This window comes from Equus przewalskii, chromosome 15, assembly GCF_037783145.1.
Source record: "Equus przewalskii isolate Varuska chromosome 15, EquPr2, whole genome shotgun sequence".
Taxonomy (NCBI): domain Eukaryota; kingdom Metazoa; phylum Chordata; class Mammalia; order Perissodactyla; family Equidae; genus Equus; species Equus przewalskii.
This window is the reverse complement of record NC_091845.1, coordinates 2,389,013-2,413,335: the sequence shown is the minus strand read 5'-3', so window position 1 is coordinate 2,413,335 and position 24,323 is coordinate 2,389,013. Positions and strand designations below refer to the sequence as shown.

General features: G+C 50.0%; 1 protein-coding gene across 2 annotated transcripts in view; it reads right to left on the bottom strand.

The window, feature by feature from the left end:
• EEFSEC (eukaryotic elongation factor, selenocysteine-tRNA specific) overlaps positions 1-24,323 on the bottom strand; it is a 258,706-nt gene that overhangs the window by 62,739 nt on the left and 171,644 nt on the right. For both annotated transcript variants that reach the window (XM_008531735.2, XM_070576451.1), the window contains exon 5: positions 8,620-9,276. In XM_008531735.2, coding sequence (XP_008529957.2) covers positions 8,620-9,276 — 657 coding nt within the window. The remainder of the gene's footprint in view (positions 1-8,619; positions 9,277-24,323) is intronic.

Here is a 24,323-nt window from a genome sequence, read left to right as displayed (position 1 = left end):
GGTTTCCAGCCTCAATTCTGACACACCCTTTCACCCCTCATCATTTTTGTACTATTTTTGTATACAATGTACTATTGTATCATTTTGTACTAAAGATCTTTGCATGCTTGTACTATTATTTACCTAATGCTTTTCTTTTCTTTTTTTTTTTTCAATTTTTAATTTTTTCCTTTTTCTCCCAAAGCCCCCTGGTACCTAGTTGTGTATTTTCAGTTGTGGGTCCTTCTAATTGTACTATGTGGGATGCCGCCTCAGCACAGCTTGATGAGCGGTGCCATGTCTACGCCCAGGATTCGAATTGCTGAAACCCTGGGCTGCCAAAGCGGAGCACGCAAACTTAACCACTCGGCCATGGGGCCAGCCCCCTAATACTTTTCTTTAAGTACATATGCTTGAAAGGGAAACTTCACATGGTACCCTAAAGAGAAAACAAGAGTCACCTGCCGTAAACAACAGACGCTAATGGTAAAAGTAAATACAATGAAAAAACGAATCAAATCCCAGTTACATAGTGTTTCTATTGAATGGATTTGAATTTTGGCCCTATTTTCTAGTTATTCAAAATGCAGATTAGCAGGTAACAGGAGTGTCAAAGGCACCTTGAAAAAAGCACCTCAACATCATAAAAGCCATATATGACAAACCCACAGCCAACATCATACTCAATGGGGAAAAACTAAAAGCTTTTCAGTTTTTCAGGAACAGTTTCCTGTTCCTCTGAGACCAGGAACCAGACAAGGATGCCCACTCTCCCTACTCTTATTCAATAGTATTGGAAGTCCTAGCCAGAGCAATTGAGTAAGAATAAGAAATAAAAGGCAGCCAAATTGGAAAGGAAGAAGTAAAACTGTTACCTTTTGTGGACGACACGATTCCATATATAGAAAACCCTAAAGAATCCACCAAAAAACTATTAGCCAGGGTGGCCCAGTGGTATACTGGTTAAGTTTGCACGCTCCACTTCGGCCGCCTGCGGTGTGCAGGTTTGGATCCTGGGTGTGGACCTCGCACTGCTTGTCAGGCCACGCTGTGGTAGTGTCTCACATAAAGTAAGGAGGATTGGCACAGATGTTAGCTCAGGGCTAATCTTCCTCAAGCAAAAAGGGGAAGATTGGCAACAGATTTTAGCTCAGGGCCAATCTCCTCACAAAAAATAAAAGAGAAACTATTAGAGATAACTAACGAACACAGTAAAGTTGCAGGGTACAAAATCAACATACAAAAATCAGTTTCACTTCTATACACTAATAATGAAGTAGCAGAAAGAGAAATCAAGAATACAATCTCATTTACAATTTCAACAAAAAGAATAAAATACCTAGGAACAAATTTAACCAAGGAGGTGAAAGACTTATACACCGAAAAGCATAAGACATTATTGAAAGAAACTGAAGAAGACATAAAGAAATGGAAAGGTATTCTGTGCTCATGGGTCAGAAGAATAAACACAGTTAAAGTGTTCATATTACCTAGAGCAATCTACAGATTCAATGCACTTCTAATAACATTCTTCACAGAAATAGAGCAAAGAATCTTAAAATTTATGTGGAACAACAAAATACCCAGAACAGCCAAAGCAATCCTGAGAAAAAAGAACAACGTTGGAGGTATCACACTCCCTGAATTCAAAATGTACTACAAAGCTATAGTAATCAAAACAGCATGGTACTGGCAGAAAAATAGGCACACAGATCCACGGAACAGAAAGCCCAGAAATAAAACCACACATCTACGGACAGCTAATCTTCGACAAAGGAGCCAAGAACATACAATGGAGAAAGGAGAGCCTCTTCAGTAAATGCCGTTGGGAAAACTGGACAGCCATGTGTAAAAGAGGAAAGCAGACGATCTTCTTACACCATACACAAAAATTAACTCAAAATGGATTAAAGACTTAAATGTAAGACCTGACACCATAAAAATCCTAGAAGAAAACACAGGTAGTATGCTCTTTGACATCGGTCTTAGCATTATCTTTTTGAATACCATGTCTACTCAGGCAAGGGAAACAAAAGAAAACATAAACAATTGGGACGACATCAGATTAAAAAGCTTCTTCACAGCAAAGGAAACCATCAACAGAACGAAAAGACAAGCCACCAACTGGGAGAAAATATCTGCAAATCATGTATCTGACAAGATGTTAATTTCAAAAATATACACAGAACACATACAACTCTACAACAAAAAAATGAACAACTGGATCAAAAAATGGACAGAGGATATGAACAGACATTTTCCCAAAGAAGATATACAGGTGGCCAACAGGCACATGAAAAGATGTTCAACATCACTAATTATTAGAGAAATGCAAATCAAAACTACAATGAAGATACCACCTCACATGCATCAGAATGGCTATAATTAACAAGATAAGAGATAACAAGTGTTGGAGAAGATATGTAGAAAAGGGAACCCTTATACACTGTTGGTGGGAATGCAAACTGGTGTGGCAACTATGGAAAATGGTATGGAGATTTCTCAACAAATTAAAAATAGACATACCACATGATCTAGCCACCTTACTTCTCGGTGTTTATTCAAAGAACACGAAATCACTAATTCGAAAAGATACACGCACCCCTCTGTTCACTGCAGCATTATTCACAATAGCCAAGACTTGGAAGCAACCCAAGTGCCCATCAAGGGATGAATGGATAAAGAAGATGTGGTATATATACACACACACTAGAATACTACTCAGTCATCAAAAAAAGACGAAACTGTGCCGTCTGCAACAACACGGACGGACTTCCGGGCATTAAGCTAAGCGAAACATGCCAGACAGAGAAAGACAAATACCAGATGATTTCACTCATATGTGGAAGATAAACACACACACACACACACATAGATAAGGATAACAGATTGGTGGTTACCAGAGGGGAAGGGCGTTGGGAGAGAGTGAAAGGGGTAAAGAGGCACATGTGTACAGTGATGGATAAAAACTAGGCTATTGGTGGTGAATTCAATGCAGTCCATACAGAACCTGAAATATAATAATGTATACCTGAAATTTATATAATATTATAAGCCAATCTGACCTCAATAAAATAAATTTTTTCAGAAAGTCACCTTTAAAGTAATCTAAGGTTTTCTCTGTGATGTAATCAAAAGACCACAAGAAAACTGAAAAAGAGAGAAAAGTTATTACTAAGGGATTCAACATTATACAACAGTATGAGAAACAGCCTTAACCAAATGAACAGCAATTTACTGCTTGCTATTTCCAAGCAGAAAACACATGAAAGAATGAATGAACACACACTACATATATATCTATATCCATATATGTATATAAATTCTTCATTTCTACTTTCAATGGCTCATGATTTCTACTTTTAAAAATCTCTCAGGGGGCCCGCCCCATGCCCGAGTGGTTAAGTTCGCGCACTCTGCTGCAGCAGTCCAGGGTTTCGCTAGTTCGGATCCTGGGCGCGGACATGGCACCGCTCATCAGGCCATGTTGAGGCGGCATCCTACATGCCACAACTAGAAGGACCCACAACTAAAATAAAATATACAACTATGTATTGGGGGTCTTTGGGGAGAAGAAGGAAAATAAAAATCTAAAAAAAAAAAAAAACTCTCAGGGTTTTCTCTGTGGCCACAGGTACAACTGCAATCTAAGTCCCGCGAGGAGAGGGCTCTGTCTTTCTTATTCACTATTATATCCCCAGCCTGAAAATGGCACAGAGTAGCTGTTATAGAAGTATTTTTTGAATGACTACTGCTGAATGTTCTGTTTTGATATGTTTGGTGTGTACAAGTTTATAACCGGGACTTTCATCACAATACTCCCAGCTCACAGAAAAACAATGGTCAGAAAAATGAGAAAATTTAAAACAGTGTATCTCATCACAGCAGAATTTCTTCACAAAAATAAAAAAAGAGAATGAGGCTGCAACCAAAGTGAGATTCCGAGTGGCTCATTTATTAGCTAAGCGAGGAAAGCCACTCACCAATGGTATGTGAATTAAATCATGTTTGATTGAAGCGGCTGAAAAAAAGTATCCAGAGAAAACAAGCTTGTTTAAGATGACTAGATTTGGGGCAAGACCAGTTCCTTGGATGTGGCCCACAGGCCACAGTGGCTCTAGGTGACACCAATGAGTGAAGCCACATCTGCGAGGGTGCCTGACCTTCCTCCAGTGGGAATGAGTGACGCAGAGCACAGGAAGTAAGAGGAGAGCTGGGGAGGGGTGCAGCTGGCTTCTTCTATGTGCCACACACCATCCTCAACATTTTGTATTTTCCTCACTCTGTTATTTTCTTTCTAGAAGTTACTACAACCTGAAAGTACCTAATTTACTGTTCCTTGTCAGTCTCCCCTGTGAGGACAAGAATTTTTGTCCGTCTCGTTGCATCCCCAGTGCCTGGCACACACACAAGCTCAGCAAATATCTGAACACATGAATAATAACACCTTTCAGGCAACAGACTGGGAAGGCCTATATACCCAAAGCCCTCCCAGGGGGGAAGAGTCCATTCAACACATATTTTCAGAGGGCTGGGCCTTCCTTCTCTCTGACTTGAGCACATCTTGGAGGCCCAAGCTGAGCCCCCAGAAAGCTGACTGTGCTTGCAGAGCAGACACAATGACCTTGCCCAGCATCACAGAGTGACAGCTGGAGCTGGTTCCCCACTGTGGTGAATTTTCTGCCCAGATTAGATTGTTTTAAGACACTCTGGCCTCCTGGAAACTTCTTTGAATAGAGTCATGCCCAGGAAGTTGAGTGGTAGCTGCAACGTGTCCAGGAATTTTTGGAGGCAGCCAAGCACGACTGGGGAAAGGTCAGCACAGGGCACTCCTTGCCCTGGACAACCACACCTATGGGTCAGCCTGACTCTTAGCCACCTCCCCAAACATACCACTTTCACCAGCCCTGGGTGGCACCCAACAGGACTGGGGTGGAGGGGGAGAGGGAGAGGAAAATGAAGTCCTGGGGAAAAGAGCGGAATATCATTCCGGCCCCAAGCTCCAGAACCTATTATTCTGACTCTAATAGCTTGAACATTAATAATAATAAACAGAGCAAGCACAGAGTAGGGGCCAAGCACTGATCTCCAAACCTTACATGTCCCCCTCATCTCGCCTTCACCCACTCCATGATGCGGCACTGCCACAATCCCCAGGCACAGGGAAGTCTCACGGCCCACCCCCGTGTCCACACTAGGAGGCGGTGAGGCTGGGACCTGGGCGTTTTACCAGTCTGCCACATGACCCAGACCAGGGCCAACCTAGCAAGCTGACAATCTCTGGGCACTCTGAGTCCTGCTCACAGCAAACAGGGCTGCCCTTGGGAGCCAGCCCAAACTTGTACTCACAAGTGCACTAGGAAATCCTCCTGCTGCACCTGAGCTGGAGTTGACTCTCATATACGAAGCCATATGCTACAGTGGCTCTTCCAGAACATCCCTATGAAGTCAACATTATTTGCCCCTCAGATGAATGAGGATGTTGAGGTACAATGTTGCCCAAGGCACACAGTTATCACATGGCACAGCCAGGGCTTGAGCCCAATCCGTGTGGTCCCCAAGTTCAATGCTTACCAACCAGGAAGGAAAGTCTCCCACCAAGGAGACTCCAGCTTCTCAGGAGCACACGCAGTCTCTCAACTCACTGGGCAAGAATCTGCCCGACACGGTGCAAAGACAAGGGTTCAGAGGCCAGTCAGTCCTAGGGTCAAATCCTGACTCTGCCATCTCGTGGCCTGGGTTCAGAGTGGGAAGGAAACTAGCTTTCACTGTGTAACTTTTGTCTTGTTTGAATTATTTTTTACCCTATGCATACATTACTTCTCCGAAATATTTACACATAATTTTAGGAGGAAGCAAGTGATCTATTTAATTTTTTTTTTTTTAAAGTACATAGGAAAAGTAACAACCTCCTCCTCAGGTTTTTGTAAGGACTCAAAATAATATATGCAGTTAGAAACAGCATACAGTCGGAGCTGAACAGAGTAGGGAAGGGGTAGACGGAGGCAGGAGGCAGGCTCCTTCCTGCCCCTGAGCCCAGAAGGGAACCTCAGTACAGGGCCCCCAGCCGACAGCCTGCACCCAGCATTCAGCTAGAGCCTTAGGGGACTGGGGGGCCTGGGCAGCCACGCCCTTTCCTTCCTTGTAGGAGTCTCCCTCACAGGACCCTCCACACACACCCGCAGCACCCACCCCTCGCCCCTGAAGCAGGCCCTGCTTGCAGGGAGTTGCATCTGCTTGGGGTGTCAACATGGGATTTGTTGACTGGAAGCCTGGGCTTTTATGCCTCCACTTCCAGCCTCCCTGGACTGAACAGGAGAAGGCTGGTAGCCCCGGGGATGCCCCAAAGTGGAGGCAGGGCCTGGGTCAGCATGTCTCCTGGCCCCCTCCCCACTGCTTAGTAGGCATGAGTGATTTTGGCAGTATGTTTACTTGCTCCTCACAAACGCAGACTCCCCGTTCTTGAAGGAGATGACTGCTGCACCCTCACCAGGCCTGCATGGGGCAATGAGATCCAGGAACACAGCAAGTAAGACATTACTCCGTGACACAGATTTCACTGTCGAATAATTATGCTCCATGATACTGCTAACAAATCAAGCTAGACAAGCAAGCAACACGCACTTTATCACCTTCATCTTCAATCAGCATCTCAGGGCTGGCCTAAGGCTGATGGAGCCCCTGAACAGGCCCGTACACTTTGAACAGGTCTGCACTCGATGCCTCCCAGTGACCCTGGGAGCTTAGGTATATACCACTGGTCTGCAAATGAGGGAACCAGCATTCACAGAGGGACAGTCCCCTCTGTGAACAGCAGAGGTGGGATGCAGACCCAGCCCAGGGGCCACACGTGGCAGAAATGCAGGGTGTCCCAGCTTGGCCCAGCTGAGCTGGCTATGCCTCGAAGTGGGAGGCCTGAGTTCATGGAGCTAAGGATCCTGAGTTCCGGACCTGTGAGTGAGTAAGGGAGGGGCTTCTTCTCCTTTCCCCACAGGAGGGGGAGTCTGGGAGAGGAAGGGGCCAGGGCCTGGGCACTAAGGAAGAATCCTAAGACAAGGAGGAGGAAAAATGAGGCATCTACAATGACAGAGCATTCCAGAGAAGAAAACCTGGGGATCTGGGAGACGTGAGCAAGACAGGGAGGGGGCACCAGCCCACTGTCATTGTGGTTAAGTTCATGCACTCTGCTTCGGCAGCCTGGGGTTTGCAGCTTTGGATCCCGGGTGCGGACCTACACACCATTTATCAAGCCATGCTGTGGCAGGCGTCCCACATATAAAATAGAGGAAGATGGGCACAGATGCTGGCTCAGGGCCAATATTCCCCCCCACCACCAAAAAAAAAAGACGGGGAGGAGGGTGGGTAATGGAAACCTGACACCATGTAAAGCCCAAGGCCCTGGAGACCTGCTCCTGAGTGCCACTCACTCGCTCACTGGCTCACCCGCTCAGGTTCAGACATCACGCTGGAGCCTGTGCTGACTCAGGCAGGGCTGGACTGGGAGGGGTAACCCTCATTCTGCTGAGTGAAGAACAGGACCAGAGGGCCTGCCAAAGCTTCAGGGCAGACCCTGCTAAAAACCTGAGTCCCTGGGGTCTCAGCACTGCAGCGTTCAGAGTCAGCTGAAGCCCAGTCAAGTCCCAGGACCACGCACAGCTATCTCTGACTCACAGGGGCTACACCCAGGGAGCCAGTCACTGGGACAGTAAGGTCAGGATGTTTGTCCGCCCATTCATTTGGGGCCCAGCAGGCATGGATTCCCACTTAGGGCTATAGCGACACATGATGGGGGTGTCGGGGAAGGATGGGGGGCGGGCCTACCCAATGGGAGAAGGTGATTCCAGGACTTCAGGATCCTGGTAGGCTCCCAGGCCACCACATCTGTCCACCCTAATGACAGGCCTGTAAACTAGACTGGCTCACCCACATTCTCAAGACCCATGTGCCGTGCCAACAAACTTCAGGCATCCCAGAAAGCCAGCAGCCTGGACCCTGCCCCAGTGCCATCTTCCTGTACCTTCCCACCTCTTGCTTTCTGGCATCCCCTGCTATCATCAGTCCCCACTCCCCAACCCTGCAGGCTGGGGACAGACTTGGCCTGGTCTGGCCTACACTGACCAGCCCTGCTCCCTCCCTCTATATGACTGGCTTGGGGCAGACACAACAGCCACCCTACCTGGATGGAGGCTCAGTCCCCAGTGAGGGCATGAGAGCCAGAGCCTTGCCATCAGGGTGGCAGAGCAGGGCCCAGCCTCCCATCCAAAGCTCAGGGAGGTCACTGACGTGGCTGGCCCCTGGTGCAGGTGCAATGCTACTGTGTGAAATGGGCTTGTGGGAGGCTGGCCTGCCCTGCACTACACAGGCTGCCTCCACCACCTAAGCACGTGCAGGGCAGGGGCAGCAGGGCCAGCATGGGTGTAGTGGGGCTCCCATGCCTAGTTTAGGCCCTGGCTCTCTGACTGATGGGCTGAGAGAACTTAGGCCACTCAACCACTCTGGGCCTCAGTTCCCTTGTCTAAAAACTAAGAAGTTGGGACCAGAATGTCTCTGAGGTCCTCCTGGTTCTCATCACAGATGCCAAGCTGTGTCCACCCCGGTCCCTGAGCCTGACAAGAGAGGGTGACGAGCAGGGGCTCTTACCCGCTCCACAAGGCCGTGCTTCTGCTTCAGCTTGTATACTCTCAGCTGCGGGAGGGAGCTCTCGGCATAGTTCCTGTCCTCCAGCCCATGGAGCAGCACACCGTGGAAGGCCAGCCGGCACGTGTTCGCGTGAATGTCCGCATCTAGCCTGGAGCCGATCACCAGGCACAGCCGAGGGCAAGTGACAGGCTTTTCAAACTCCACCAGGGCCCACTGCTGCCGGGGGCAGCGGCCTTCTATGGCCTGGCCCGCCTTCTTGTCGGCCTCACCACTGTCTGTCACTGCCGGCGCCAAATCCTTGCATAGGTACTGCTCCTGGAAGAGGTACTCTCGAGAGAAGTCAAAGGAGTCCAGCACAGGCTCATGGTCAAAGCTGTCGGGCGTGGGGCTGAAGAACATCAACCGGCCCATGACTGTCTCGTGGCCCACCGTGATGTGGAACTTGGCCTTGGTCTGCAGGGACCCCCGGAAATACGGGATCTTCTCCACGGAGATGAGAGCAGCGTGGACAGTGTGCAGGGACTCAGGGGCACACACCAGGCCACGCTCCAGCAGCTTGGGGTCAAACTGAGTGACACAGATGCCCAGCCGGTCTCCCTGCATGGCTGATGTGACAGGCATGTGGAACATCTGCATGGACTTGACCTTCTTCACCACCTGGTCGGGAGCAAGAGAGAAAGCTTCTGAAATCAATGTGACCTGAGCCTGGGGGGAGGGGCTCCAGCTGGAGAAAGCCCTGTCCCAGGGCCGCCAACACTCACCCGGCACCTGGTGTGCCAGCCGAGGGGAGCCGTGGGGCTGGTCAGACTCACCCTAGACAGAGTAGGCTCCATGAGGCCCAGGTCCAAGACCATAGTCCAGGATGCGGGCAGTGGTCACAGCAACCAAATCCTACACTACCTTAGTTTCTTCCATCTTTCTAGTCCCTGCTCCACCCCAAGCTCCATTCTGGCACTTTCCTGCCTCAAGCCCTCTGTACAGGCCTGCCACCCCATGCAGAATGGCCTCCCAGTTCCTCAACCTACCAAACTATGTCTACCTGTGCTTGAAAGCCCACGCCAAACACCACTGCTCTGGAAAGTCGGCCCAGGATTTGTCCCTTTCCCCTGGGGCCACCTCAGCCCCTCTGAGTCACACACAGCCTGCGGTGCCAACACTGCCCATCCTGCACCCGCCTGCCTGAGAGCTTCTCCAGGCCAGGCTGCTCTTCATTCGTCAGCACATAGTCCCAGGGCCTACTATGTGCCAGGCACTGCTCTAGGGGTAGGAAGAGAGTGAGGCCCGTTTTCAAAGAGCTTAATATCCAGAAACAACAAGAAGAAAATTACAAATAACATTAATATTAACTAAATTTATATTAATATAAATAAGATCGATGTATAACATTTTATGTGTGTAAATATATATAACTATTATAATTACATAAAACATCTTTTATATAGAACATGCTGCAGAGAAGGCCTGAGGTGAGGGCAGGATTTGGCTTTTTTGGATGGGTGGTCAGGGAACTCCTCTGCAGAGGTGATGTCTGAGCTAAGACCTGATCACAAGAAGTTGTAAGAAGGTCCAGAAAAAGATGGTTCTAAGTGGGGGAAGTGGGACGTGCAAAGGCCCCGAGACTGGAAGAGGTCTGACAAGTGTGAGAAAGAAACAAAGAGGCAGTCGGGCTGCAGCAGGGGGGTGAGGGCAGGCCAGAAGTCACTGAGGAGTTTAGACAAAGGAGTACCCGATCTTATCTGTTTCTAGACTATCACACTGACTACTGCACCAGGAGGACTTCTGCACCGACAATTTGTAAATCAGGAACAGAAACAGAAAGGTTGAAAGAAACATTCACGAAATGAACGAATGTTCCACTAAGATCCACTGCAGCAGAGATGAGGCGAAATCACAATCAGAGGTTTCTGCTCAGCAAAGCAGAGAAATGCGTAACATATTTCTCAAAATCTGCCCTGGCAAATTGTTAAACTAAAGACAATTTTGACCATTAGATTGGAAGCAGCCACACCTACAAAGCCGGCTGTGCGGAACACTCATTTTCTCCCTGGTACTGATGCCAGGGGTAGGAGCCCGGGTCCTTTCTTGCAGAGCCACAACACCCAAGTGTTTGTTTACAGATCATTAACTACCTAACCAAGAGGTCAGGGGGCAGGGAAAGTGAGAACTACAGTGTCAAAAGCCACAGCCAAGATCAATCAAAGAGAAACATAAAACACCTCTGTCAGGGCAATGGGAAACTAAGATTTTCAGGAATGCATCTCAGAGTAACTGGAGAAGATTATCTTACATTAAGTGTCTGCCAGCGAGGTAGGACCCAAATCAACTCTTCCCCTAAGGCCTCAGCCGCCTGGTGAGCTGTCCTCTGGCACTCACGTCATCTCCCTCCGCCAGGGCAGCTTTCTGAAACACAGCTCATGATGCAATTCTTTGGCACCAACCTCCTCTTGGGTCCCTCTCGTCTACATCATGACTGTCAAACCTTTTGGGCATAGCTGCTGTGAGCAGGCAGATTCTCGAGACAACTGAAATTATATGGGGAATCAGTCGCCCAACCCCCACAGCAAAAGCTGCCCAGGGCGGGTGGGGGTGGCCGCGCCTCCTGGCACCCCCTCTGCTGCCCCACCAGGGACTCCTGATGGCCTGGCTCCCTCACGCGGCCCACCTCAACAGCTCTTCGCGCCCCACGTTGTCCCACCCCTTAAGCGGCAGCCAGAGGAAGCCTGAAGAACCCCTGCACACACCGTGGTTCCCTATGTCTCCGAGCTCTGCCCATCAGGCTCCTGGCTCTCAGGGCACCACCAGGAAGGGCTTCCCTGCCCACTCAGAACACAGCTGGTTCCTGTCCTCAGGTGACTCTGAACCTTGTTGTACTGGCATCGCTGGTTACAGCTCCAGCAGTCCCTGCCTCCATGTGCGTACTGATTTAAATTACAATATAATAGACTTCCACGGCCCCACCATCCACCCCGAGAACCAAAACATTACCAGTAACTTCCATCTGGCGAGGGCTCCTCCCCGGCCCAGTCCTCCCGCCTGCCCCCAGCTGGAGGTAAGCTCTCGCTTGAGTTTGGCGTGTAGCATTCCCCTTCTTTTATACATATATGTCCACGGCTGTGGGGAGGCTCACTGCAGATGTAGTAATATGCCTAACCCACACTTTGCTTTGGCTGAGCTGCTGAGCTCCTGAGCTGGGCGTGGCCTGTGCTGCCCGAACCTGCAGTTCACTTGCCGCGGAGGCCGCACAACAGCCAGTGCGCACAGACCCCCATCCAGGCTCCTCATCCACGTGCACCTGGGCCACTTCCAGTTTCTTGCTAGAAAATGGTGCCACAATTTCCTTCTCACCCAAGAATCCTGCCTGCTGCACAGTGCAAGGAGGGGCTCTGGGGGACACAGAGCCTAACGAAAAGTGCTGGCCACAGGGTGAGAGCTCCCCTCAGCCAGATAAATAAAGTACAATGCACACTTTCACAACAGGCCAGACCCCCAATGACGCAAGTCTGCTCCAACGTTTGGCATTGTCAGATTTCTTAGTTTCTGCCTATCAAATCCATAAATCCTGAAGACAGGGACCACGTTCTGCCTACGGCTTGCACCCTCAGTGGCTAGCACACAGCTGCTGACAAAGCCAGCTCACGGCAGACCCAGGTAAACAGCAGCCCATCTGAAGAGAGGAATGTGCCTGACTCTGGAAGAGAAAGGCCCCTCATGAAAGCACACCTGGCAAAGCACCCAGCTGGCATTCCAGACTCGCCCGGGCCTGAGCGAGACCTTCTGTGAGGGAGGGCGGCCAGGGCCTAGTGCCACCCTGACAGCCCCCACCCCCAACCACCAAGCCCAAGGCCAAGCAGGCTTTATTCAAAGCATGTTCTCTTTTCAACAGGGCTCATGTGCTGAGGACCGAAATAATAAAGAATGCCTTGAGAGGGCACCGTGAAGAAGAGAAAGACAAATAACTGTGCAAATCAAGATTTTAAGGGCCCAGACAGGGGAAACACATACAGAGGGGGACAGGGCGGCAAGGCACTGCTGTGGGCTCTCAGGGGCACGCAGACAGCACCGCCACAGACTCACCAGCAAGCCCCAAGGGGCACTAAGAATACAAGATCCCGTCCAGGACACCAAAAATATGGAAAAGCAGATCGTTTTACCAACCTAAGAGTGGGAAAAACAGGCTTTCCTTTCATTTTCTAGTCAACTTTGACTTTATCCATCTATTCCACAGCTCACTCACCAAATATTTACTAATATCCATGTCAAGTGGTTGAGATATCGTATATGCATTCACTCAACACATCTTCATTAAGTTTCTCTGACGTACCAGGCCCAGGCCCTGGAACCATCCAGGGGCGAGAACACACACAGTTTTGGTCCTAAGGAGTCTACTGCTCAGTGTGGGGGACAGACATTAATTAAATCATCAACTAATAAGTGCAGAATTACAAAATCACAGAGGGGTGCTATGGGAAAGAATACCCCAGGGATCTAATTCTTCCTGAGTGGTCAGGGAGGGCTTTCCTGAGGAGGTGATAGGCTGAGACCAGAGGGAGGAAAAGGAGCCACCCACAGAGGCTGCAGGCAGCGGGAAGAGGAGAGCAGGCCTGAGGCCCTGATGTGGGAAAGAAGTGGCCTGTCAGAGGGACTAAAAGGTAATGGGATGGCAAGGGGAGGGAGCTGGCCAGGAGGAGTGGTGTCAGGTTGGAGACGCGGGCCAGTCACCTTCACTATGAGAAGGACAATGGAAGCCACTGGTGGTAGTGGTGGCCCGGTTGAGCAGAGGAAGAACACCTTCTAACACACTTTTTTTTGGGGGGGGTGCAGAGGATTGACCCTGAGCTGACATCTGTTGCCAACCTTTCTCTTTGTGCTTGAGGAAGATTGTCCCTGAGCTAACCTGTGTGCCAATCTTCCTCTATTTTGTATGTGGGATGCTGCCACAGCGTGGCTTAACAAGCGGTATGCAGGTCTGTGCCCCGGATCCAAACGTGCAAACCCCAGGCCACTGAAGCAGAGTGCCCAAACTTACCCACTATGCCGCCACGCCAGCCCTAACATACACTTTTAAAAGATCATTCAGCTACATGGTGTGGAGAACAGATGGGGGTGGGTGGAGAAATAAGAAAGGAAAGGAGGAAACTAGCTAGCAAGGAAGATGCTCAGAGAGCCCTTTCTGCAGTGGAATGATGGGATGGGAGTGAGGGCGAGACTGGCACAGACAGACTGGTACAGGTCTCCAGCGTGAGGAGCGGCCTCATGCTAAGATGAGGAGGAGCAGCCGAGGGTTCTGAGAACAGGAGATGTCCACGAGACAGCAGGAGGAAAGGTAGCCAGCAGTGCACGAGCACTGACATCGGAGCTCCGGGCCAGGTGGAGGCTGGAGGAGGCGGTGGGGAGTTGGGAGAAGGCTGGCATACCTCCCCCCTGGCCTTGGCATCTGGACATCTGGTGGGCATCTCCAGCTTACTACTTCTAAGATCTATCTCCTTCAGTTCTGTCCTTCTCAGAAATGGCAACTCCACGTTTCCAGAGGCTCATGTTTCCATGGTGAAACACTGTAGGTTCCATCTCGACTCCACCTGTTCTCTCATGCCCACACCTAGTCATAAGGAGATCTAGTGGGCTTTACCTTCAAAGTAGGTCCAGCACCCAAGCCCCTCCCACTGCATCCACTGCCCACCCCAGTCCCAGCTCTGTGTGGCTTTGATTAACGCCCATCCCCTGCAGTCTGTTCTCCACAGAGCAGCTTCAATGTAAGATAGGACACTCGTTTTCACCTCCAAACTCTCCACTGGCTTCCCATCTCACTCTGGAAAAGCTAATGTCCTTCCTGTGACCACAGGCCCTATAACTGGCCCCTGTGACCATTAGCCCCTGTTACTTCTCTGACTTTATTTGCTATGATCCCCCTCATCCCTGTTCACATCACTTCAGTCACATGAACCTTCTTGCTCCTTGCTCCTTAAACATGCCAAGCATGATCCTACCTCAGGGCCTTTGCACTTGCCAGTGCCTCTGACTGGGCTGCTCCTCCCCTAGATATCCATATTTTGCTTTTCCTCGTTTCTTTCATGTCTCTGTGCAAATATTTCTTTATCAGAGTCCATCCTGACCCCCTAGTAAGAGACATGACCACCACACCCCCATCCCTCTCTATCGTCTTTTCCTTGTTTTATTTTTCTTCATAGCACTCACCACCACCTAACACGTTATATATTTCTTTACTGACTATCTCTCCCACACTGGAATTAACTTCCACAAGGATGAGGGCTTTGTTTTGACTTTCGCTTTTTCCATTTCTACCTCCAGCGCCCAGCATAGTGCCTGACACAGGAGACCTCGACACATATCTGTGGAATAAATGAATGGAGCCACAGATGGGTGCCACAGTGTCCCTGCCCTCAGAGATTGCCTGTCCAGGTCTGGGACCTACACATGCACGAAGGCCCGTGGAGGCACATGCCGCACTGTGCGCAGCCGGCTGGGCAGTCAAGGCTCCACACAAGCCCCGGGAAGGAGCCCTCCGAGCCCGGGGGCAGCAGGCTGAGGCTCGCCAAGGCCCTGGGTGCCCCTGGCGGGCACAGACAGAGTGACAGCAGAGAAGGTGGTGGCAGGGCGTAGACGGTGCTGCTGCTGACACCATCTGAGTGGGACAGGAGGGACTGCTGCTCAGGACCGCCAGGCAGGCCCTGTCCCTGAGCTCGGCTCCCCAAAGAATGGCTGGCTGCAGAGTCCCTTCCTTCTGTGTTTCCATCTCTCTGGCTGCAAACATTCTGGGGACCCAGAGAGGGAGGGAGGAAGGAATACATCAAGCAAGCATACAATTTCTAACACTCAAGTTGGCGCTTGCTAAGCAGTTTGGCCCTTTCTGATTAACAAAGAAGCTTTACCATCATCTGGGTCAGTTATTCTTCATAAAAACCCTACGAGGCAGGTCAATATTTTTACATTCAATTTTATGGATGAAGAAACAGAGGTTTTTGATGTCTCCAAGGTCACAAAGCAAACAGGATGAGACTTGGGACAATAAACGCGGGGACTGCAAGGCAGGCCTGACATTGCACGACATCGTTTCCTGATCCGCTGAGCAGAAACTGTGCCACGGGCTGGCAGGAGCCAGGCTGCTCGGGTCAAAGAACCCGAGGCTGTGGGGTCTGGATGACTGACAATGGGGATGCCCACACCGTGTGAGCCCAGAAAGATGATGGCTCCTGGGAAGGAGCAGAGAGAAGACTCTCACCAGGCACTGTGTGAGGAGACACTCTCAGGTGTGGAAGGAAGACGAGAAAAGTCAGGCCTGCCTTGAGACTCGGGTGTGCTGGAGGCAGAGGCAGACTAACCCTTCTCTCCTCCCGCCCCAGGCCGCTGCGGTGGCCCTGGCCAAGGTCAGCAACAGCCTCCTACTGGCTGGGCCCAGTGGACAGTTTCAGACCTGACTTCTCAGCTGTGTTGCTCCCTCCCTTGGTGTCTGTCTTTGGGTAGCATAGTTCTCCTATCACAGGACAGACACTCAGTAAATAAATGTTTGCTGACTGAGCAGATGAGAGAGTAAACCAACACCCCCTCAGTCTGCTCCTGGGCCTGGCGCACTCAGATGCTTCTCTGGTCTTCTGAGTCTCTGCAATGCAGCTCTCCAGCATTCTGAGCACTCTGCAGGACGCTATGCCCAGAATGACCTGGGCTCTCTCTGAGGCTACTGAAAACCTCCGATGGAAGCGATTCCACGTGGGACTCAGTGTTCGTCTCTGCTCCTCACAGCATCCAGCTAACGTCCACACAGACTTCCTTATTTACCATGTGACCGATACAGAAGGGAAAGAAGAGACACTCAATGTCTGTTAGACACCTACCATGTGAGAAAGCTTACAGACCTGGGTCCATATCATTCTCATAACTAGCTCTTAGGTGGCTAACGATGATCTCATTTTATAGGCAAGGAGACTGGTTAAGACACTTATCCCCAGATCCAGATCTGCCCGTCATGAAAGCCCATATTCTTTCACTATATCAAGCCATAAAAACACATTTACTCCACCACGGAAACACAAGATGAAACACAGTTGCTACCGTGAACGTCACTCACATGCAGGGAGCTCTTGGTAGCACTCCTTCTGTTGGGCGAGAAATGGATGGCCCAGCACCATCACAACACACTGCAAAGGGACCGCAGTGTTGGGGTCCTCCTGGTGTTCTAGAGAATCAACAGATGCCTGAAAGAAGTGGGCAACAGCCTGTACTTAGTGGTCTTTCTGATGTGCAGAGATTTTTATAATAATAGTACTGGCTGTAATGAGATTGGACCTCTATCATCCATTTTTGTTCCATTAATGAGCCTGGAAGCTCCTGGCTGTGCCAAAGGCGAGGGTCGGGGCCTTGCAACTTCATCATTACTTAATAAAATGTAAATTGGAGAGGAAAAGAAACACACAAGGTTTGACACTAATAAGCTTACAGCAGGATCAGTTACTTCAATTCAAAGAGGTTCAGACCGGAGGGGGAAAAATGAAATAAGCTTTTAAAGATCAGTCTAGGTTTGGCTCCATCAGACCTAACCAATTTTGTTTAATAAGGTTTCAATTTGGCTGCTCTTATTTCTCCCTCTTCTTCAAGCTAGGCCGGGTACAGATAAGATCCCCCTGCCTAATGCATTAATTGCATCTCACACAAAAAGCCAAACTCGGGACTCTGCACAAAGAGAGAGCAGTGTGGGCCCCTGGGGGCTGCCAACGTCTCCCCTGCTGTTTCAGACCCCAGCTCCCCTGGCGCCACCTCTGGGGCTGCGAGAGAACATGAGATGGGCCTTGGGGACTCAATTCTCACCCACTGATTTTTCAGAGAAATGAAAACCATCCAGAAAGGTACAGGGACAAAAGAATACAATAACTACCTGTGTTCCCACCACCTAGACTAAGCATTAAGATTTGTCACTCGTACTTCATCTTGATGTTGAGTTGAAGTCCTAGTCCCCTCCTCGAGTCCCCTGTAGCAACCACCTCCAAGAATTCTTTATGTGTCCTTCTATTTTACAGATTTGTGTGTATTGGGACCCATGTATGTAATCCCTGAATAATATGCATATGTATTAGTTTATACAAATGGTACCATCTTCTTGATCAACTCTACCACTTGCCTCCTTTCTTCTGTGTTATGTTTTTGACATCTATTCATACTGGAAGATACAGATACAGATCTATCTATCTCTCTAGGTTATTCTTCTTGACTGCTACGTAATATTTCTTTATATAAAAACCCCACTTTTTGTTTATCTGTGCCCTTACTGATGGACACGTGGGTTGCTATGTTTTGCTACTATAAATGATGTGCAGTGACCATTCCCACAAGCATCAACTTGTACACAGGCACAGAGGTTTTCTAGCGTAGGTATCTGGGTGTAAAACTGTGGTGTGGGGGACACATTTTCAGTTTCACTAGGTCTGCCGACTGCTTTCTGAAGTGGCTGTGGCCGGCTTACACCCCCATGAGCAGTGCAAGGAAAGGCCTCTTCTCAGACCCTCACCAGCACTTGGCACTGCAGGCTGCTTAACTGTTGCCAGGCCGATAGATCAGGCATGGTGTCCCACTGCTGTCTTCATGTGCATTTCCTCGATTCTTGAGGACAGACTCTCAGGAGTCTCTGCTGCTTCCAGTTCACCCTGGAGACAAAGTGGTGAAAGCTCCTCACTTCCTGTGACCCTGTGAGGCCCAAGGGCTTCCTGGGCATGCTCCTGAGCTCACTCTCGGCTCTTGGAGGAAGGGGTGATACATGGGAGGAACAGGGAAGAGATGAGGTGGAGATCTGGACAGGCCCCCTCCCCACTGTCCTGGCTCTCCTCCTGGCTCACAGCCCTCTGGGGTGCCAATGCCAGGAAATGCGGTCCTGGCAGCACTTGAGACACTTCTCCCACCTGGCCTGTATCCGGGGGAACTGTGCTGGCTGACCAGAGGTGGGATCTGTTCTATGCAAAAATTCCACTGGGGCTGCAACAAAAGACCAATTGTGCCCTGGGGAGAGAGGGGAGGGAGCAGAGGAGCCCTTCCTCTCAGGGAGCCTTGCTTAGACATGAGAAATGCCCCCTGATGAAAAGGAAAGAGGGTCTTCAGAAGGCTGGAGACCCACAGACACCCAAAGACCCAATATGAGGATCAGAGGTGGGGTGGGGCTTTGCCTGTGTGTGTGTCTGTCTGCAACGGCCTCCGTCCCTGCCCCGAGCACCCAGTCCAGGCTCCCGTTCCCAGTGGTCAGTGTTGCCCAGGGCCCACGTGCATCTTCCCCACCTACATGCCATGCCCACTGTCCCTAAGCCCCTCTGCCCCAGCAGCTCAGGTCCCCTGCTCAGAGTCTTGGAGCACCCTACATTGCTCCTCCTGGCACTCACAGCACCTTCTCATAATTTCCACTATGTGTCTGAGTGTTCAGTTGTTTTCTGTGGGGCTCCTGCACCAGGCAGACAGCCGCCTATGAGCAGGCTGGCGTTTTTTTTGTTCGTTGCTGATCCCCCACACAGTGGCTGCTACATGGTGTGCACCTGGAGAGGACAGGAATAGATTTAGTTTCCTAGCATAAGGGCAGCAAAGGCCCCTGCCCCTCCACCGCGACCTCACAAACAAACCCTGATGATTAACCTCCCAGTTGCTGCAACAATGGACAACTGTAAAAGTGACAAGGGGCCTGCCAGAAGCTTTATGCTCCTCCTCCCAGCCACCCTCCGCATCTGTCATCCCATAAAACTTTAAATTGAATTACACCAATGTTTGCTTCTCTTTTCCATACAACTTGGGCTTTAATTGTTTTTAAGACATCCCTGGGCCTTTTGGGGGGTAAGGAATCCTTGGGAGGCAAGCCAGAGGGAGCCAATTCTGCCTTTGGGGCTTGGCCCAAAAAAGTCCTCCGCGCAGCGAGCACGGCCCCACCTGTGTGCCCTGAGCCTGCGCAGAGAGCCCAGGCAGGCTGCATCTCAAGGGAGTGGTCCAGGGTGGACAGAAAGGTGCCCACAGACCCGAGGCCCCCCTTCCCTTCAGTCGGGCTTATCAAAGCCAGGTGGCCCCCTGTGTGAGTGCTCCCCACCTCCCCCGTGGCTCCTTGCTCCTGTGTGGGCACACTGGGCCCTTGGCTCTAATGTGTCCAAGCCTCAGTTTCTTCACCAGTAAAATGGGGCTAATACACAGGGATTCTGTGAAGATTTAGGAGGAGGCATGTGTGGTATCTAGCAGAGTGCCAAACCTCAGCCTCTGACTTCTTCCTCATCCTTCGAGCTCAAAGAGCCCATAAGCAGCAAATCCCGGAGTTCCCTGCTTCACACTCACAGTTCCTCCCTGTTCACTGGGCCTCATTTCTCGCTCAGACTTCCCCAACAGCCACCTCCTCTTTCCCACGTTTATGCCAGGCCACCGGCCTAGTGTAGAACCCGGACCACACAATGCCCTTGCTCAAGCCCGCCAGGGTTCCAGGTGTCCGGTGCTCACTCCCTGGCTGGCACTCAGCCCAGCCTTCCTCTCCAGCCTGGCCTCCTTCCAAGTCTAGGCAGGGCTCTCTAGAGCTTTTGGTGGGGCCCCTGACACACTCCAGGCCTCTGCTCCCACTTGTTTATCCACACTGAATGCCCTCCTGCTCACCTTTCACAGTGGCAATCTTCAATGCCCATTTTCAATGTCATCACCTGCATTCCTTCAGCTGGGTTTAACTCAATACACATTCTCATAGCATTTGCCATGAGGAAGGCCCTACGCTAGACACTGAGGACATTGGGGGAGCCGTAGCCCTCGCCCTCCGTAACTCCACAGTCACTGGGGGAAGCGGATGTATAAAGTGCTATTTAGAAGACAGTGTGTTGAGTGCCATGAGAGAGGGGCTCAGAGGCCAGCACAGAGGAGGTGACATCTAAATTGAGTTTCAAAGGATGATGCCATGCAAATGACATCAGGAGAGAGTGGATGCATGGAGAGGTATGGGGAAAGCACAGGGAGGTGCCAGGCAGGTCTGGGGCTCAGAACAAGACGAAGCTGATACTGGGGCAGGAGCCCCATCTTGTCCACCTGTACAACTTGTCCTGATGAGGCTGGGCCTACCAACATAGAAAGGATTCAGGAACAGCTCATGGAACTGAATTCCAGGAAAAACAAGGCTGGAATTCCCTCTTCCTGATACTTACCAGGGAGAAACATGTACACGCGTGCACAAGGTAAGGTGGTCACTGCAGCACCGCTAACAACCACCGAGGCTGGGCAGTGGTCTGAGAGCCCAGCAGTGGGACAGGGCAACATGCAAAATGAAATGTCCACACTAACGGAGATATGTGGCGGCCAGGGAGGGCAGCAGCTCTGTACATAGTGACGAGGTGAGAGCTCTAAGACCAATACTGGGCAAAACCAGAAAAGGGCAAAAACCATATTGTTTGATGTCACACATTTACAAGATGGTATTACGTATTTTTATGGGTGTTTGTGTATATATATATTATATGTACACGTACATGTACTATATGGGTGTACTCTATGTATACATAATGCATAGAGAAGGGTATAGAAGGATATACTCAAAAAAATTAATAGGGGTCTCCTCTACACGAGAGGCCAGGATAGGGTGTGATGTGATGAGCCCTTTTCTTTTAACTAAAGTTTTAATTTTGTTATAAGAAGGCATTAATAAATTAGTTGTGTAATTAAAAATTAATTCTTTAAAAATAAAAAGACAAATATTCTAGTCAATTAAATTTAATAGAATCAGGTTCCAATCAATTCACTCAATGAAGACTGGCAGTCTACTCTGAGCCAGACTCTCTGAGGGCGCTGAGCCAAGAGAAGTGGAGAATGGAGGTGGGCAGGCGGGGTGCCTGGGAGGGACGCACGACCTTGTCTCCCAGCTGAGCATCCAACTGCAGACTTGAGCCTCGCCTTCCCCAGCAACACCCTGAAGCCACCACCACAGGATGAGGAGCCAGAAGGCCCCTAACTAAAGTCTAGTCCAATCCACACCGTCCACATGGGGAAACCGAGACAACTCTGGCTGAGGAAGTCGGCACAGAATGGAAGACGCTCATTTCTCCTGAAATCTACAGAACCAGTCATGCCACCTGCCAAGAAGGCAAGGACAAAAGAGATGGTGCGAGGCTCTGAGCACTAAGAAATAAAAGGGAAAAGTGGCCAAACGTGAGGTGCAACTGCTCAGAACAACCCATGCAGCACCCAGTCTAGCAGCTGGCCAGCAGGGGCGGCCCCAGGCCCAGCCCAAGAGCCAGGCTCTGAAGACACCAAAATGTTTTGCCCTCAGTTTGAGTGGACCCACCCTAACTCCCCCTAGTGCCCAACGGCAAGTGCCTGACACTCAGGCAGTCGCCTGGCAAAAAAGACCAGACCCCCAGCCACTTGAGATCACGCTGGTGCAGCCTTTCCCAAAGGGCTAACTGTTTCTACATTTCATGTCCAAGAGTCCCATCTCTAAGAAACTCTCCAAAAGGCAAAGATGGGTCACTAAAATATTCGCCTCCTTATTCTTTATGATAGCCAAAAGATGGCGACAATCTAGCTGCCCAACAACAGAGGAATGGCTAAATAAACAGCGGACGAGATGTCATGTAAGTAATCAAATATAGGAAGTGATTCTATCAGCATGGAAACATGCTTTCTCTGCAATACTGAACAGATAATCAGGGTATGAAAATGTATTTAAAATATAATCTTAACTATATATAGCAGCTGCCTCTGGGTGATGGGCTTTTTGGTGAACTTTTCTTTCCAGTTTCTTTATACTTAATAATAAATAAAAATTTCTAAAGTGATATGTATCGATTCGATTTGTGGAGGAAAGGTTTTTAAAGACCTCAATTAAAAATAAACACCATCCTACCAGGTCACAGCAATGTGTTGTCCCTGCAGAAAGACTATCAGATTCCTTCCCCAACCAAACATCTTGCCCACCTGCATCAGGCACTGGACATCGTCTCTCCAATCCTCACAAGTGCCCCACAAGGTAGGTGCTGTCCCCACCATTTGAGAGATGAGGAAACAGAGTCAGTAACCTGCCCAAGGCCACTCAGCAGGTAAACGGTAGGTAAAAGTAGGACGCAAACTCGGCAATGCTTGGCTCTGAAGTGCACGCTCAGTGGCCTACAGCACCAGCTACAACTGAGCACAGAGGCCTGGCCCCAAATCTGGAGCAAAATGAGCAAGCGGTCACAAACATGGCTGGAGTGTCATCAGCAGGGCTCATCACTCCTGCCCCAGAGAGAAGGAAGGGGGTGTTGCGCCTCTCTCCTCCCCAGGAATGAAAGCTCTGCAGAGACTACAGGGCAGGGGCGAGCAGCAGCTGCTGAGGGATGCAGGCCCAGCTGGAGGACTGCAGAATCTCACCTCCAGCAGAGAGCAGGGCCAGTGAGGGACATCTAGGGCTCAGCCTTGCCCGTATAGGGAAAGCTGCATCTGACTGGCCTTCGTGTCTTCTTGTCACGAAGCTGCCTTATAATCACAAAAGAAAAATCAAGGTCAGGTCTGTCCAGGGAGGAGAGGAAGCCTCCTGTTTGGAAGTCTTGAAACAGTAACAGGAAGGGTATGCTGTGCCAAAGATGTTTTCCTTCTTCTATTTTTCTGTATTCTCCAAACTTATTTGTATTCTTTAGTATTAGAATAAAAAAACCACAATTTTGAAAGCAAACATAAAATGTCTCAATTTTAAAATCAAATACATAACTGGAATTAATTCCATCAACAGTAACAGATAGGTCTGTGTGCCAGGTCATTCAAGGCACTGGGCCTATGGTCATGCACCCAACGAGCAAGCAGGGCTGTGGCAGGGACCTCAAGCTTGGGAGGGGCAGAATGGAAAGGGCCAGAAGTTGGGTGTCAGAAAATAAAAGAGCAACTTTTCTCTCCTGGGCCCCTTTTCCCTCCTGCCTGGGCTCTCTCAGGGAAAGCTCTCAGTTCCACAATGGAGCAAGGAGCCCGCTGACCCACAGGAACCCTGCATTTTCCACTGGACCCGGAACCCTCAAGGACAACGTGCTCATGCTGAGAGCCTGGCACGCGAGGTGCCCAGAAGCCCTGAAAAGACAACATGGTGTGCTCTTGCCTATTTCAGCGGCAGAGGAATAAATGCAGGATGCTGTTGAAAGTGCCTGCTAGAAGCACTAAATTTCTTTGAAGTCCCATGTTTTAGATTTCAAGATTCATGGAAATTTTCGCGTTCTACGCCATAACAGATCCATGTTTGTTTTAATGTAAAATAACATTTGGAATTAACTGCCCTTGTGAAAATTGATGCTGCAGGAAACTGGCCCGCTCGCCCTAGGCATCCAGCCCCCAGCACATGGTGGCAGCTACCCCACTCCCCGCCCGCTGGCCCCTGGCGTGTGTTCAAGTGAAGGGATGCGAGTACACGCAGGCCTGGGAGGAGAGACTCAGGCCAGCAGTGAGAAGCCTGTGTACACAGCCACATGTCCCCCTTTGCATGCACTCACTGACAGCCAGCCCCAGAGCACATCAAGGCGGAGTGGGGAGCCACTGCCTCTTTAGCACCTCGTGTCAGCGGCAAGCCTCTGCTGGTGCGAACACTTCCTCACCGAGGGAGGCACTAGTACCCAGAGATACACAGGTACCATCCAGTCCTCCTCCACTGCCCTGAAAGAACCCTGGCTGTCCCAACACCGGCAGACCCTACTGAGGGGACGGGCTGGCATCCAACATGGTGGGGGATGGTTACTCTCCATGGGGTCTGC